At 31.2% G+C, this 15588-nt stretch overlaps 1 protein-coding gene across 1 annotated transcript; it reads left to right on the top strand.

Moving 5' to 3' along the window:
- Positions 1–2384: 2384 nt before the first annotated feature.
- Positions 2385–4524, top strand: LOC108198894 (5-OH-xanthotoxin synthase). Its single transcript, XM_017366665.2, has 2 exons — positions 2385–3461; positions 3742–4524. The coding sequence occupies exons 1-2, from the start codon at positions 2568–2570 to the stop codon at positions 4363–4365; spliced, it is 1518 nt and encodes a 505-aa protein (XP_017222154.1). The 5' UTR covers positions 2385–2567; the 3' UTR covers positions 4366–4524.
- The last annotated feature ends 11064 nt before the right edge of the window (positions 4525–15588 follow it).

Raw genomic sequence — 15588 nt, 5'->3', positions numbered from 1 at the left:
GAGTATAAGTTTAAGCTGCAACAATCTTTTCTTCTTTCTCTGTTCGATTTCAGTGAGATCCAACCCCTCCGTTATTTTTTCTACGGCTGCTCTGTTTCACTAATATTTAAGTTCCTCGTTTTCGGCTCAGCCTTGCATCTTGCGACAGCCTCCATGATTCATGGTTTCATTTAAGACACTTGGACTTGACTCTTACAACTTACTCTACCAAGAAGCTGCCTTCACATGCTACCTTAATTCATGCATGACATGACAATTAATATCTACGATTTGTTAAAGTAAGGATTATTTATGTGCTGAATACTAAGCCCATTGATAGAATCTGCTCCCTTCGTCCCCTAGTTGTACACGCAGAAAGAAAGCGGCACGCCTTCTATGCTTATCTGGAGTCTAAAGTATAATTTTATAATTTATTTTTTTAAAAAAATTGAATAAAATTTTAACTATTAAAGTTTTATCCAAAAAAGGAAAATTTTAAAAATAATTTATAGAGCCATATTTTATAGAAGCATTAAAATACGTGTCAAATAGTGAATGTATAAAATTAAATGGAGAGATGGAGTAAGTTTTAGTTGCAATCACATGCTCCTCCTTAAAAAAATGATCCGTCTCATTTTTTCCAGATATTTCAATATACATGAAAGAGTTACATGTAAATATTATTTTTTTATCTTTTTTATTTTATCTGAAAATATGAATTCTATATTTTTATATAGAACAAAGAAGTTAAAAATTATTATTTATAAGTATTTTTTTTCCGCATGCATTTTCACCTTAAAATACATGCAAAAAGAAGTTATTCAGTTCTCTTTATGACAAAGAGAGTAATATCCAACATATATGATCTTGCTTGTTAAGTCGTGCCTATTGGTGAGTTGTGTAATATGTATGATAACATGCCAGGGAAGCCATTTCAAATATAACATAATGAGCATCTAATATTTATTTATATAAAGTTATAGTTAGACCATGTACTATTTGTTAACTTGTATTTATTATTGAGTAGTTTATAATATATGATAAACATGTGAGAAGTGATTATAGAGTACTCCCTCTGTTTTTTTTTATATGACGCTTTGACTTTTGGCACACACTTTTAAGTGCTTTGACCGGGTAGTTAAAAATATTATTTTTTGAATTTTCTTTTTCTGAATAATAATATATAATCAAAATTTTTATTCAGAAAAAGAAAATTTAAAAAATAATATTTTTAACTATCCGGTCAAAGCACTTAAAAATATGTGCCAAAAGTCAAAGCGTCATATAAAAAAAACAGAGGGAGTAGTAAATTTCAGTATTATGGTCAAAGTTTATACCAATTTTCAAAAAGTTGGCCATAATTTTAAATTCTCAAAAAGGTGTCCGCTTTTTAAAAGTGCAGCTCCCCTTAAAGTGCCGTTAAAATCTTAATGTTAACTGATATAATTGAAATTTTTAAGAGATATTTCCGTCTAATACTTGTGAAGTTACAAAATCGCCCTAACTTCTCTCCTATCTCTCTGTCTTTATCTCCATCCTTCTCTCTGCTCTAACCTGCTGCCCCTAGCTTCTCCGCCCCTAGTTTCTTCTTTGGCAGCCTCCTAATCATTGTCTCTTAACTACCAAACCGCTGCCTCAATCCATCACCTCGCAGGCTCCCCTCCTTGCGGCGTCACTCGGCAGTGCCACTCCGCCGCGTCTTAATCACTACCGCCACCTCTTCCCCCATACACAAACACTAGTACTAAATCCCCAAACTCCGATCACCATCCAAAACTCCTGCGCAACTCCGGCGAGTCACGTTGCCATCGTTGGCTTCTCCGTCGCCTCCGAACACAGGGGCCGTTTGGATGAGTTTAAAATAAATGCTTTTTGGGTAAAATAAAAAAGTGGAGTTAGAGATTGTACAACAATGTTGACTAAAACTGGTTACCTAAATTGAATTTGTAAGTATTTATGTAAATATTTCATATCTGTAAGACATTATACTTCGATGAGAGTGGCTATATTTATAAAATGATATGTTATTATTATATTAATTATTATAAACAAAATATGTTGTCTTATTATTGACTATTTTTTTTTAAAGGGAATTGCTCGTTGGAGTGCCCTTTTTTTGAATATTTAATATATATTCTATTTATGACATGACATCTATATTTTTTATTATGAATTTTCGAGGGTTGTTGGAAGTTATAATTTGTAAAAATTAATGCTGTATCAACTTCATTTGGTGTATTTTGATTGGTACTGTGGTCGTTGTGAATGCAGGGTCCATCATTATAAAATAGTGTAAACCAATTAAAACAAGATAGACTTATCAAATTTTCTGCTTATTGTGTGCCCATTGACACCATAGAAAAACCGATAAGTAAATGAATGTCAGTAAATTGGGATGATGTATTTAATGTTTATACATTGCATGATACCAAGATATATGTTTGATTGTATTGCAGTGAAGTCAACAATATTATTTGGAAGAAATTATGCGTATTTCTTAGAGCGGAATAGCGGATCTTAATTTACTTAATAAATCTGCAAAAGAGTAAGCAGTTCCTCAGAATCTGAATAATCCGAAAGCCACAACAATGGCATCATCAATTCATCTCTTTCTTGTCGGTGTTGTGCCTCTACTACTAATGCTTGTTCTTCTCAAACTTCTCCAAAACCATAGATCAAAACTTCCACATCCACCAGGTCCATGGGGACTTCCGTTCATCGGAAACTTGCACCAGCTTGATGTCTCCGTCCTTCCACACCAACTACGAACATTTTCGCAAGAATATGGCCCAATCTTCTACCTCAGGCTTGGGTGTTTACCAGCTCTTGTAGTCTCTTCACACGAAACGGCTAAACAATTCTTGAAAAATCATGACTTAATCTTCTGCAGCAGGCCCGACTTCTTGGGCTCGAAAACACTTTCGTACAATGGCAGTGATGTAGTTTTCGCTCCATACAGTGAGTATTGGAAGGAAATGAGAAAGATTCTTACGGTTCATGTGTTTAGTTCGAGCAGAATACGTTCCTTCCGTTCAATTCGAGAAGAAGAAGTTTTTCAGATGATTGAAGTGATTTCCAAGAAGGCCTCAGAGAATGAAGTCTTGAATTTAAGTGACATGATGATGCCACTTACAAGCACTATAACTTGTAGACTTGCTTTCGGGAAGAAGTTCGATAAGGCTCAAGTGAAAAGATTTGAGGGGTTAGTTAAGGGAATAGGTGTTGCTATGGCGACCTTTTACTTTTCGGACCATTTTCCTCTGTTTGGATGGCTGGATAGGTTAACTGGCTCTGCTGCGCGGCTGGAAAGAAGTTTCGGTGACATGGATCTGTTCTACCAAGAACTCATCGACGAACATTTCAGCCCAAATAGGCCTAGCTCAATGGAGGGTGATGTTATTGACATCTTACTTCAGTTGAAAAGAGATGGTCAGATTTCTTCAATAGATTTCACCTCTAATAACATCAAAGCAGTTATAATGGTAAATCACATCCAAACTTCCATATGTATTCGTATAATTTGTTAAGGGTTTTTTCTAGTGTGTGTCCATGGGCGCTAAACAGTAAATCCAATATATATGTGTTGACTAATTTTGATTGGTGTGGTGGTTGTATATATAAGGGGTCCACCATTACTAAGAAATAGAAGTCGGTCAAAATCAAATCAGTCAAACCTATAAATTTTAGTGTTTAGCATGTATCTGCCGGCACACCATAGAAAAACCGTTTGTGAAATTATCAGTTAATTTCCTTGTGATGCAGAATCTTTTTTTTGGTGGCACCGACACAACAGCCAACACAATAGTATGGATGATGACAAGCCTGATAAAGAACCCGAAAGCTATGCGCAGAGCACAAGAAGAAGTGAGGAATGTGATGCATGGAAAAGAAATAATATCTGAAGAAGACATACAAAATGTGAAGCTTCCTTATCTAGAAGCAGTTATCAAAGAGACTTTGAGAATGTACCCCGTTATTGCAATGATTCCAAGGGAATCATTGGACAGGGTGGTTATAAATGGATACGAAATCAAACCTAACACTATCGTTTATGTGAATCTTCTGGCTATTCATAGGGATCCCCAGCTTTGGAAAAATCCGGATGACTTTTTGCCGGAGAGATTCCTGGACAATGACATTCAGTACAAAGGACAAGATTTCGAATATATTCCGTTTGGAAGTGGTCGCCGAATTTGCCCCGGAATGAATATGGCCATTGTGACCCTGGAGCTTGTTGTTTCAAATCTTCTGTATTGTTTTGACTGGGAGCTGCCTCCAGGAATGAAGGAGGAAGACATAGATACTCAAGATGGCTATGTTGACGTCCATGGTATAACATTCAATAAGAAATATCCCCTTTGCCTGCTACCGAAAAATTATTGCTAGTATTGCATAAATTTAGCTGAACAACTACCATTTTCGTTTTAATTTTCCTTAATTCCCATTTAGTCTTGCTCGTGTAATGATGTATGCTTAAGTGTTTTCAATTCTGACAATTTTTAACATGTATCTATGTAGTTATATTTGTTTTGAATCATAACATAAATTTGGACGATATTAACTGAAATAAGATATCCCCCTATATTGTATTTGTTTTGAATCATATATAAGTTTGAGAATCACATAATTTGATATATATAGTGCATCGAATTTAGATTTATTTTAGCATTCACTAGTAAAATCGCGTCATACCTTTAGCGTCAGTTGAAGGTAGACGCGACGCTTATACATATTAATTGTGTTGTTTGTCAGCTTAGTCGAAGGAAAAAATCATTTGTCTAGTACTTTTTGCATCGGTGGAATATTTCAAGCGACGCTAGAAATACTTTTATGCGTCCATCAGGATAATGAAGATGCCCAAAAATATATATGGCGTCGGTTGGGCAGAATGACGACACTATAGTGTTCACGTGTTGCGTTGGTTAATCCTTTAATGACGCAATAGAAAATTTAATGCATCGGTCAGATGAATTCTGACGTCTAAAATTATTTTTTGTGTCGGTTGTGCAATATGCCTACACTATAGGTGTTTTATTCCTTTTAAAATTATATTTACAAAATAATGTTATAAGATTATAATATAATATATAATTATATTTATAATATATTTTTGTAATATATATATAATATTGATATATAAACTATAACATAAAATTTTAAAATCTCTTATATATAATATAATCTTAAAATTGTATTTAAATTAATTATATATGTATACATATTTATATAATATAATATCATAAATTTTGAAATTAAATTATGTATAATATGATCTTAAAAGCTTCGGCATTTTCTAGAACCGACGCAGTAGGTCGTTATTGATATCAATAACGTCAACGTTTCTCGAAACCCGTAGTCAGTCATACCAATAACGTCGGCATTGAGGAACACTGATACATATGTAACATTTCTGCGTCGCCAAGCTAACCGACGCTAAATGACTATACTTTTAACGTCTCCTACATATACCACGCCACTTAACCGACGCTAAAGATGATTTGTTTTACTAGTGATTTAACGACACACACACACACACACACACACACACACACACACACACACACACACATATATATATATATATATATATATGGGTTAGTTATCAAATACAAACCAATTTGTAAATACAAAGTAAAAATAAGCTCCATGATCACCTTTTACAAGTACAGAAATTACAAGTTTATACTTCATTAATCACTATTTTATAAAGTAAAATCAATAATTTTATTTTTCATAATTGAGAAAATCCAGTTTACTATTTGTGGTGGATTATTGATATTCAATTGTAGTTGTTGGAGGTACGTGATGGTAGTAAATGATGAGATAAGGTGTGTGATGGTGATAAATAGTGGCTAGTTATCGTAAGTTGTGGTGGTAAGGTGTAGTGGCCATAATGATGGTAGACGATAATGGCAAGTCATAAAAGGTGGTGGTATTGGCGACAACAGGTCCATTATTAGAATATTTGTGAAGATGTTGTATATATTTATATTCGAGAGAGAGAGCGCACAAATATATATACATATACATATACATATACATATACATATACATATAAATATATATATATATATATATATATATATATATATATATATATATAATAAATACTTATTATATGATGGTAAGTGAGGCAAATATAAGCGTGAATTTATTTGATGTATAATTAATTTTTACTAAGGGTACCATCACATGATTCTATATTTGATTTTTATGTATAATCCTTTTATATAAAATAAAATGTATAAAATTAATATTAGATAATAAGATATATAGTATATTTGACGCTTTTGTGGGAAAATACATTAAAAATAGAACTAGATCATATAAAATAGTCATAATAAGTAAAATATTAATTGTCAAAATTTTTGGTTACTAAGTTAGAATATATCTCAGCTTTGTTTAACAATATTCACCCCTCTATTACATGTATTTTTCTCATAAAGATTTCTCATACATAAATATATCCCAATAAAGCATCACAACCTCAAAAGTTGTACTCATCCTCTTTTGAAATGCAGGTCCACCTTTTTTTGAAATACATGTCCTTCGATTTTTCTTTGTAATATAGATTGACTGACTTTTTTAAAGTATAATTAACATCATTATTTTTAATATTCTCATTTTTATGAAAATATATGATTAACACTATAATTTAGCAAAAAAAGTTATAAAATAATAATTTTAGCTATATCTTTAAAATATTTAGAAATGTGTATCAAACAATTAAGCCACTTATATTTCTAAACCGGGGGAGGAAGTAATTATATTTTCTCCACTTATTTCTTATCTTTGATTCTCTACACAAATACAGCTACCTATGTACGATTGACAATTTGTACCGAACCGATAAATATCTGGTCCGTACCGATCTTATTGGGTTTTACCCAACCCGAATATCTCGGGTTTGGGTTCAAATTTATGAAATGTTGTTTCGAACCCAATGATAAAGACACCTGAAATCCATTTTGTTTCGACCCAAACCCGACCTGAAACGAGTTTTGATATTTAAATAGTATTATATATGTGTGTGTTTACTATCCCGTAATTTAAAGTAGTATTTGTGTAACATATAACTTACTATATGACTAATACTAGTACTAAAAAGACTATAATTTGTACAAACTATTGCATTAAAGTGTAATATTACTGAACTGTTATCATTAAACATATTTCAACAGTAGGGTTCGAAGTAAGTACACTAAAACCAAGATTTTGACTAAGATTGGCAATAGCGATATATATGGATTCAAATCATCAAAGATGACTAGTCATCTCATTCTCATGGCGCAACCCCTTGTTCAACTCTCCAGTAGTTCTTATCATTAAATTCCTTCATTCTGATTGTTTTAAGCTAGTGTTTCTTGTCAATGGCCTTACTTCACCAACAATTTCATACCAAGAAGGTTGATCCATTGCCTTATTTGATCTCTAATTTAATCCCAACAATTTCAACATCATTAGATTCAGAAGCCCTTTGACACGAATCAAATCCAATGTGCAATTTGTTAGAGATACACCAATCCTAACCCGAACAAAACTGACAGGTCTGGGTATGGGTTTAATAATTCGGATTTTTCCAGATTCAGGTTCGGATTTGACAAAGAAAATCGATTTCGAGATTGATTTTTACTAAACCGTTTTGACTGACCCGATTTTCATCCTTTTACCTATGCATCTAACAACCGGATCAAGTCTGAAGACGAGACTCCTCATTAAAATTTATTAAAAGCACTTCATTCTAGCAATAAATACATCTGGCAAGGACCAGATCATCAAGTCTCAAAGATAAGGCAGTTATTAAAGTCCAAAAATTATTTAAATTCCCAATAGTAGCAATTTATACCAGTATCACCCTAATTGACGTTTTATGTGGACGGTAGTACTCCCTCCGTCCCCTTTTACATGTACAATTTGCTTTTCGAGGTGTCAAATTGATCAATTTTTGACTAAACATAACAAATTATTTATTCATTAATTTTAAAATCCGAAAGTTGCATATTAAAATAGACAAAATATACTTTCTAATGATATAACTTTTATTATTTTTGTCAATTATATAATACATGTAAATTTCAGTCAAAGTATATTCAATTGGACGGAGGGAGTAACTATTTTGGAAAAATTAAAACATTACATGGACATGGTTTACAAATTATCAAAATTGGAGTTCTTTTGCCTTTTCGAAATTAATTTTATCGATGTTCGTGTCCTTAATTTAACCGAGCTGCCTGTATCAAAAATATGAATTGACCTTGCTGGTCGATGGTCCATTGCCTGTTGCTTGAAGCACTCCAATAGTTAAGGATCTTGGATATTGAAAAATATTTCAAAATTATTACACTACACACTAGATATGGGGGCAGTTATCACTACCATTGTGGATGGGGCTATTTAGTTTTTCAAAAAAAAATCCAGAAACTGTGTGGACTTTAATGCTGAATGCGAGGCTCAAATACTCCATACCATGTGTGGAGTATTCATCTGTGAGTATACTTCGATAACTAGGGATTCGTTCTTAAAAATTGTAGGAAAGAATCTTGTCCATACCATATAGATTTCATGATTAGTACTGATCAGTAGTTAATTTTAGACGGGCGACTTGAAATATATTAATTATCTATTATCACAATGGGTTTGTCTAGTGTGTGCCCATGGGCACACATTATACACTAAAATTGATGGTTTTGGTGGATTTTGATTGGTGGACTTGATGTAAATGCAGGGGGGTCATCTTTATTTATGATTAGGTGACCAATAAAAATGCACCAAACTCATAGGAGTTAGTGCTTAGTGTGTGCCCATGGGCACACCATAGAAAAACCGTATCACAATTTATCTTTTAATTCTTTTAACAAATGGAAATTTTATATATACGGATTTTCTAATGTGTGCCACTAACAACCACTTTTTGAGTAGGTGGAGGACTTCTATAGTAATAAGTTTATAGGTTCAAATTATAAATACAAACACTATCACCCTCTTCACGAGAACTAATCATCACACCTTTCTTCTTGATAAAACTTTACGCCTTACCCTTGCCCATGCTGTTATGCACTTCTTGGACAGTCCTTCGTATCCGTGCCATATTTAGTCTTTATTATTATCGGGAATAAATAATTACAAGTATGGGCAATTGAATACTCAACAAGTCCACTAATCTAATTGAAAACAACAAAGGTACATCACAAGAAAATTAAACAAATATAACAATTAAGCAAATTTAAAAGAAGAGCTGCAAAAAAAAACTCATACAGATTTCAAAAAAGAACAGGATAATTGTTATTGGTCTCCATGCCAGCAGTTCCACTACATGGCTCGATTACCGCCATTTGCCAGATACCAGCCATGTATCACCCTTGCAGTCTAATCGCGACGGTCAAACATGGCACCACACACTTCCAACTCCTTGATAGCATAAGGTTATCATTTTCAATCCTTAAAGTTGTCCTATAAAAGAGATAATAAAATTATATTCTCTACCATAAACGTAAATCATTCGTGTTGACAAGTTTACACGAATCTTCTCCCGACAAGAATACTCGTCCTCACCTCATTTGAACAATTGCATCCTTACGAAATATCAAAAAATTTCTCCGATTATAAAGAAATCAAATAGCTTAAAGAAGAATATAATTAGAATGAGGAATACTGAACTGGAATCTTGACTATTTTAGCGTATATAGAATGATAAATTATTTTTTGAATAAGATATCAGAAGCGAATAATTCTGAAAGGAAGAGAGAATTCAAAAAAAGAAATTCATAATTAAATAATGGAGCTACAACGTTTAGCGAATAATCATTGGTTCCATGAAATGCAATTGAATTATTCTCATAATAAAACAATAGCTAACCAAATGATAGGGGTGGATTCGAACATGAAGAAGGTTGATCTTATAAAAAATCTAATAAACACAAAAGTCTTTATGCGTCCATATATATCTTTTTATGATCTTCCAAAGTAGTTGAATAATTTTGACACATCAGGTTCCAAATACAAAATTTAATATCAAGTACAATCATATTTAACAGAATCATAGCAAAAAATTAAGCACATCAAGATAGGGATCACGTGAACTTGACTAGATTTCCTTGAAATTTAGTCTTTGTCCAAAAATTAAACAACCATGCTTGCTTTCTAGTAGATAAAGATTCTATTAAATAGACTTATATTAGCAACTTAGTATCCATTATTTACTTCGATGAATATTTATATATTATTTAAATGGCCCCTATTACAATTTAAATATATAACTTTCATATTCAATTTCATAAATCTTCTTCATTAAGAACATTTTTCTCCTTTTATCTGCTGATCAAAAAATATTTATTCATAAACTTTTCTCCGACTAATCTTATTCCATTGATCTTTATTTATTAATCTAGCAAATATAAAATTCGCTACTCTTGTGCGTATAATTCATTTATTCATATATCATGTAAATCATTTATTCATATATTTATCGACTTTATTATGACATCTCCGTTTTCTCAAAATATTCAACTATTTCTAATACTTGTTTCTTTTCTCCAGTTCATCAACTCATAATTTGAATCCATATTTTCTTGTTTCTTTAAATTTTCAGAATTAATTCTACATACTTCTTCTATTTCTAACTCTCTTCTTTTGTGAACTAATTATAAAATATCCTATATATTCACTTTGATATATTATTGGATAAACTTATTAACTTATTCATCAATCTATCTAATATTTTCTTTTCTTCAAATATCCTTATTCTAATCATTGTGTGTGTACCATTATTTTATTCTCTCTTAATTATTATATCGGTTTTTCTATGGTGCGCGCATGAGCACACAATAAGCACAAAATTTGATGGCTTTTCCTTATTTTGATTGGCTTATAACCCTCCTTTAATAATGATGCCCCCTCTTCATTCACACCAATCAAAACACACCAAATTTATGAGTTTCCGTACTTACACTAGACAAACCCTTATTATATTTACAGCTATTTTCACTATTTATCATCATCATCATCATCATTGGTTGGGCCCCCTTTCTAGTCATAAAAATTGATTGTCATTTGATTCAAGAAAAGTTACTTAACAACCTGCTATATGTTCACAAAGGATTGCCTAATCATCAACTTCAGTACGTACTCTAGCTCCAAGTTAGGAAGTTATAGGTACACTCTACTAGGAAGGAAAATCACGAAGCTGATGAGGCAGGACAACTCACCATTTCAGCCACATTAGTAGAGAAGAAAGGTGGAGAAATTAAATACAAGAGAGAGGAAACAACTTATTCTATATATAGCTATTCAGTAATTCAAGTTCTATCACACAATTTATTTTGTATTCTCTCTCAATATGCTTTAAATTTGCAATAAAGTATTATTTCATCTCTATCAACGATGTTGTACAAAGCTTCATTATGAAGAGTGACAGATTCTTTGGCTCAAAATTTTCTTCATAGTTAACCAACCTTTTATATAGCATATGTCTTTCTGTTTTGATAGAAAGTTTAAACTACACCTTGATCCTTGATTATAAGCATGCCAAATTACATTTGCAATTTTCATTTGTAGGTGATGGATTATGAATAATAGCATTGTGGTTTTTGATTTTCATTATCGATTTCAAATGCAAAAGCTCTCTTCTTTCTTTTGTCATGGATTTATCAGGGTTTTCTACTTTCACTTCACTTCCATAATATAGGCCTTTATGGACTCACATGATAATCTTTAAAATTGAATCAGGTTGTAAGTAGTTCCTATGGGTTGTGATTCGTCATGTTGATCACAGAAAGGTTTTCCTTGTCACTGGTTTATTTTGTATATTGAACTCACCTATAAAATAGCTTCTCTGTGATTGCATCCAATGGAGAAACATGCTAGTACTACTATTATTCTTATATCAGTATCTATTTTGCCAACAATTGCATTCATTCTAGATGATGTGATCAAGTTCTTGAATTCTATATACAACATTCAATATGTGTATTTTAGAGGTCTCTGTTTTGATATATTTAATTTTGATTTGTATTTGTTTCATCTGTTCTCAGGCAGAGAATGAAGGCATGATCGAGATTAGGGAAAATTTTGTTGTAATTAACCCTCTTATACTTATTATAAGTTAATTATGATTATTAAGTGATTACTTCGATTACAATTTATAAAGCCTTACACTATATATCAATACAATATATTCAATTGTGTGTTACTACTTATGTTTTTAAATATATATGCTTTTTTTAAAAAAAATTAGCACACAGACCATTATCAACAATTACTACTCTAAATAACAAAAAATTATTCATGTTAAATGTATTGTAATCAGGCACGTCAATGGACGTATTAATGACATTTCAATGTGTTTAGAATATATTAATGATAATTTTATGTTTAACATTACAAGTGATGAGGTTTTAGAGGTTAGTATAGTACTCCAATGTACTTAGATCGTATTGGAACTCTAATTATATTAAATACATATATAATGAAAGATAAGTACTTTGTACTTAACAAGAAAAGAACTCTAAAAAATCATATGTTTAAAAACGGAGGGAGTATTAGCTTATTGGAATGCAGTGATTCTTAAGGATATAATTTTATGAGGAATCGCTTTCGGACATGGTTTATTGGGCTGGTTCTCAGCAGAGAGAGGTTAAGATCAACTAAAATAAATAAAAAATTGAATCCTTTCGCCTTCTCATGGATTCATCAACTAAAATAAAGATCTTTGTGCTGCTTTTAGAAGAAAATTCATCAGCATTTTGTCAGTTAAAACATCAGTAATTTAGTTGTTATTTAGGTTGCATTCTCTTGAATGAGATGAAATGAACAGAGAATGTAATGAAATATTATAAGAAAGTTTCATAGAGATAGAAGAATCATAGAGAAACATAATAATTAAGTGGAATGATCATTCCTTCCATAAAATATATGATTTTAGATTTCTTGTTCAAATAGTTTGGACTGAAATGATTCTAAGTAGAAATGAAAATTATAGACATTATATCACACCCAACTTAGAATACAAATTTAATTTCATTTTTCTCTCATCCCACTCCATCCAACCGCAACTTTAATGCCAAATATGGAGAGAACATCCCTCAATTTAGTTGGCAAGAAAAAAATTAAAATTTTTCTTAATGTTTTATACATTGATGATAAGTTTATTTAGTTAGCAAGAAAATATGTATAAAAATACGCAACTTTAATAACAAATATGGAGAGAACATCCACTCGATTTAAAAGTTGTCTTGTATTGAGTATTTGTGCAAAAATTATATGATATAGTACTAAAATAGACTCATCAACAACGTGCGCGATATCTATTTACCTAACATCTGATAAGTTTCATCATAAATATATTATTTTATGCACTTATATATATAAACTAAATAACTTGAAGCTTGCACAACTATAAAAATAAAATCATAGGATCTAATACTAACATAAATATCTCACTAATAAGTATAAATTAATAGAAATATTACGGTAAAAATATGGTTTGTAATTTTAAGAATCGACTCTCAAAATTAGAGTTTTCCATCCGCCTATTCTCAGCTCTTCAACCTTGATCTTCTTGATTCATTAATCCGCTTCGCTCTTCCATCCTCTCTCGTATATAGTGTTTTTCAATAAAAATCAACATCTCATCCTTTTTGGGTGAGTTTTTACTCAATGCCTTGTTATGAAGGTTATTAGTTGTGCCCATTTTTTTGAGATGTTTTTTTTTTATGTTTGTGTGTGCTTTGTTATAGGATTTAGTAACTTTTCTGAGAAGGACTTATATTGTAATTTGAGTGATCCGTAATGTTGGCGTCAAATATAGCACGATGGTGAATACCGCTAGAGCTCACCTTTCACGATAAAAAATTGTTTATATTTTGGAGCAGTTGTTACTCCAATATCAGAGTTAATATCAGTTGTTACTCCAATATCAGAGTTAATTATGTAACTTATAGTTCTGAACATTACACTACATGTTCACTATGGATTATACGTATGCGAAAGTCAATTGCGATGTTAGGTTCACGGTTGGATTACTTGAAATATGATTGTAATAATTTTTAGATTAAAAAATTTAAATATTTTATGTGTTAAGCGACCTAAAAACAAACTACTATTTGTTTAGGCTTATTTTTATTCCATAATCAATTATAATTGACAGTTAAGATTTTTGTCTGGTCTGGATTTTGATATTTTATTCAATATTTTCACTTTTCGGCAAAAAATAAAAAATAGATATAATAGTATATATAATCTATGTGCTTGGCACGAGATACGAAGTTATAATAAATGATGTAACCATGTCTAATTTTGCGAATGCACAGCTAAATACACAACTCTACAAAACTGAATACGAGGTCCACCTCTGTAAAACTTCCTATATATATAGTGAAATAAGTGTTATTTTTATTTTTTTCACGTAACTTGATGAGGTGGAAAAAATATATTTTTATATAGCATTTTCAATTTTTTTCTAAATAAAGATGTAGATGATAAATTAATATTCAAAAAAAAAAAAGAAATCTTTGGAAAATAAAGTGTAGAAATATATAAATGAATTACGTGTAAAAAATTAAAATGACACTTATTTTGAACCATGAGAGTAATTAATAAATTTAAATTCCGAGTACACCCTCTGCTTATGACTCTAACTTATGCTACTACTCTCACCGTCCCATATTTTTTGGCTCTGTCCCATATTTTTTGGCTTGTTTGACTTTTGATGGTCAAATTGACGAAACTTTGATCACAAATTACATATATAATATGATTAATTAGAACAATCATAAAAATTATATCATTAAAAAATATATTTTACGTACTTTATCATGCAGAGTTGGGTTCAATGGAGACCAAAAACTTTGGAGTCCTTATAGACCACAAGATCTACCGTTAAGATAATCTCGCAATTAATGGACATGATTAAATATTTTTTGTCCTGCATTTCTAGTAATGTAATATTAATAATTTACATTATTCTTGTGCTGCATTTCTAGTAATGTATTATTAATATTCTTGTCTTGCATTTTTTATTTTAATTTTAATTCAAAACTATCTTTATATATAATTTACACTATTCTTGTCCTGCATTTCTAGTAATATAATATTAATAATTTGTCCCGCATATTTGTGATATATCTAAGTGTTATTTTGTCTCGCAACAAATTCAATTCGTTGCAGGACAATGACAATGAGTTCAGTGCCAATCATAGCAATGTCCAATTACATCTTTGTTTTGTATGCAATTATAGTTTTTATCTGTTAGTATTTCGGTGATTGAACACCAATATTATGGAATTATTATTTTATGTTAGGCAGGATTTAAAGGTTTTTGCTTGTTGTTCACAGATTTAGAAGTGTAGGACATGATAGGGAGAAAAAACGAATGTGCAGAACAAATATCTGCAACCCTTGGATGGGTAAGAAATAGATGGTTGTGATTAAGTCTCTAAAGCCTCCACAAAAATCAGTCTCCATAGAACTTTTTTCTCTTATTATGCATATTATATATTTTTAAAATTACAAGAGAGAATTACATATAACTTGTAGTCAAAGTTCGGTCAATTTGACCATAAAAAGTCAAACAAACCAAGAATTATGGGAGGGAGGGAGTACTTTGTACTCCCT

Source organism: Daucus carota, chromosome 8 (assembly GCF_001625215.2).
Source record: "Daucus carota subsp. sativus chromosome 8, DH1 v3.0, whole genome shotgun sequence".
NCBI lineage: Eukaryota > Viridiplantae > Streptophyta > Magnoliopsida > Apiales > Apiaceae > Daucus > Daucus carota.
This window is presented reverse-complemented; position numbering and strand designations above follow the sequence as displayed.

Coding starts and splice junctions, on each gene's coding strand:
- LOC108198894 (XM_017366665.2), top strand. CDS start 2,568: ATGGCATCATCAATTCATCTCTTTCTTGTCGGTGTTGTGCCTCTACTA. Junction 3,462..3,741: donor ACATCAAAGCAGTTATAATG/GTAAATCACATC, acceptor CTTGTGATGCAG/AATCTTTTTTTTGGTGGCAC.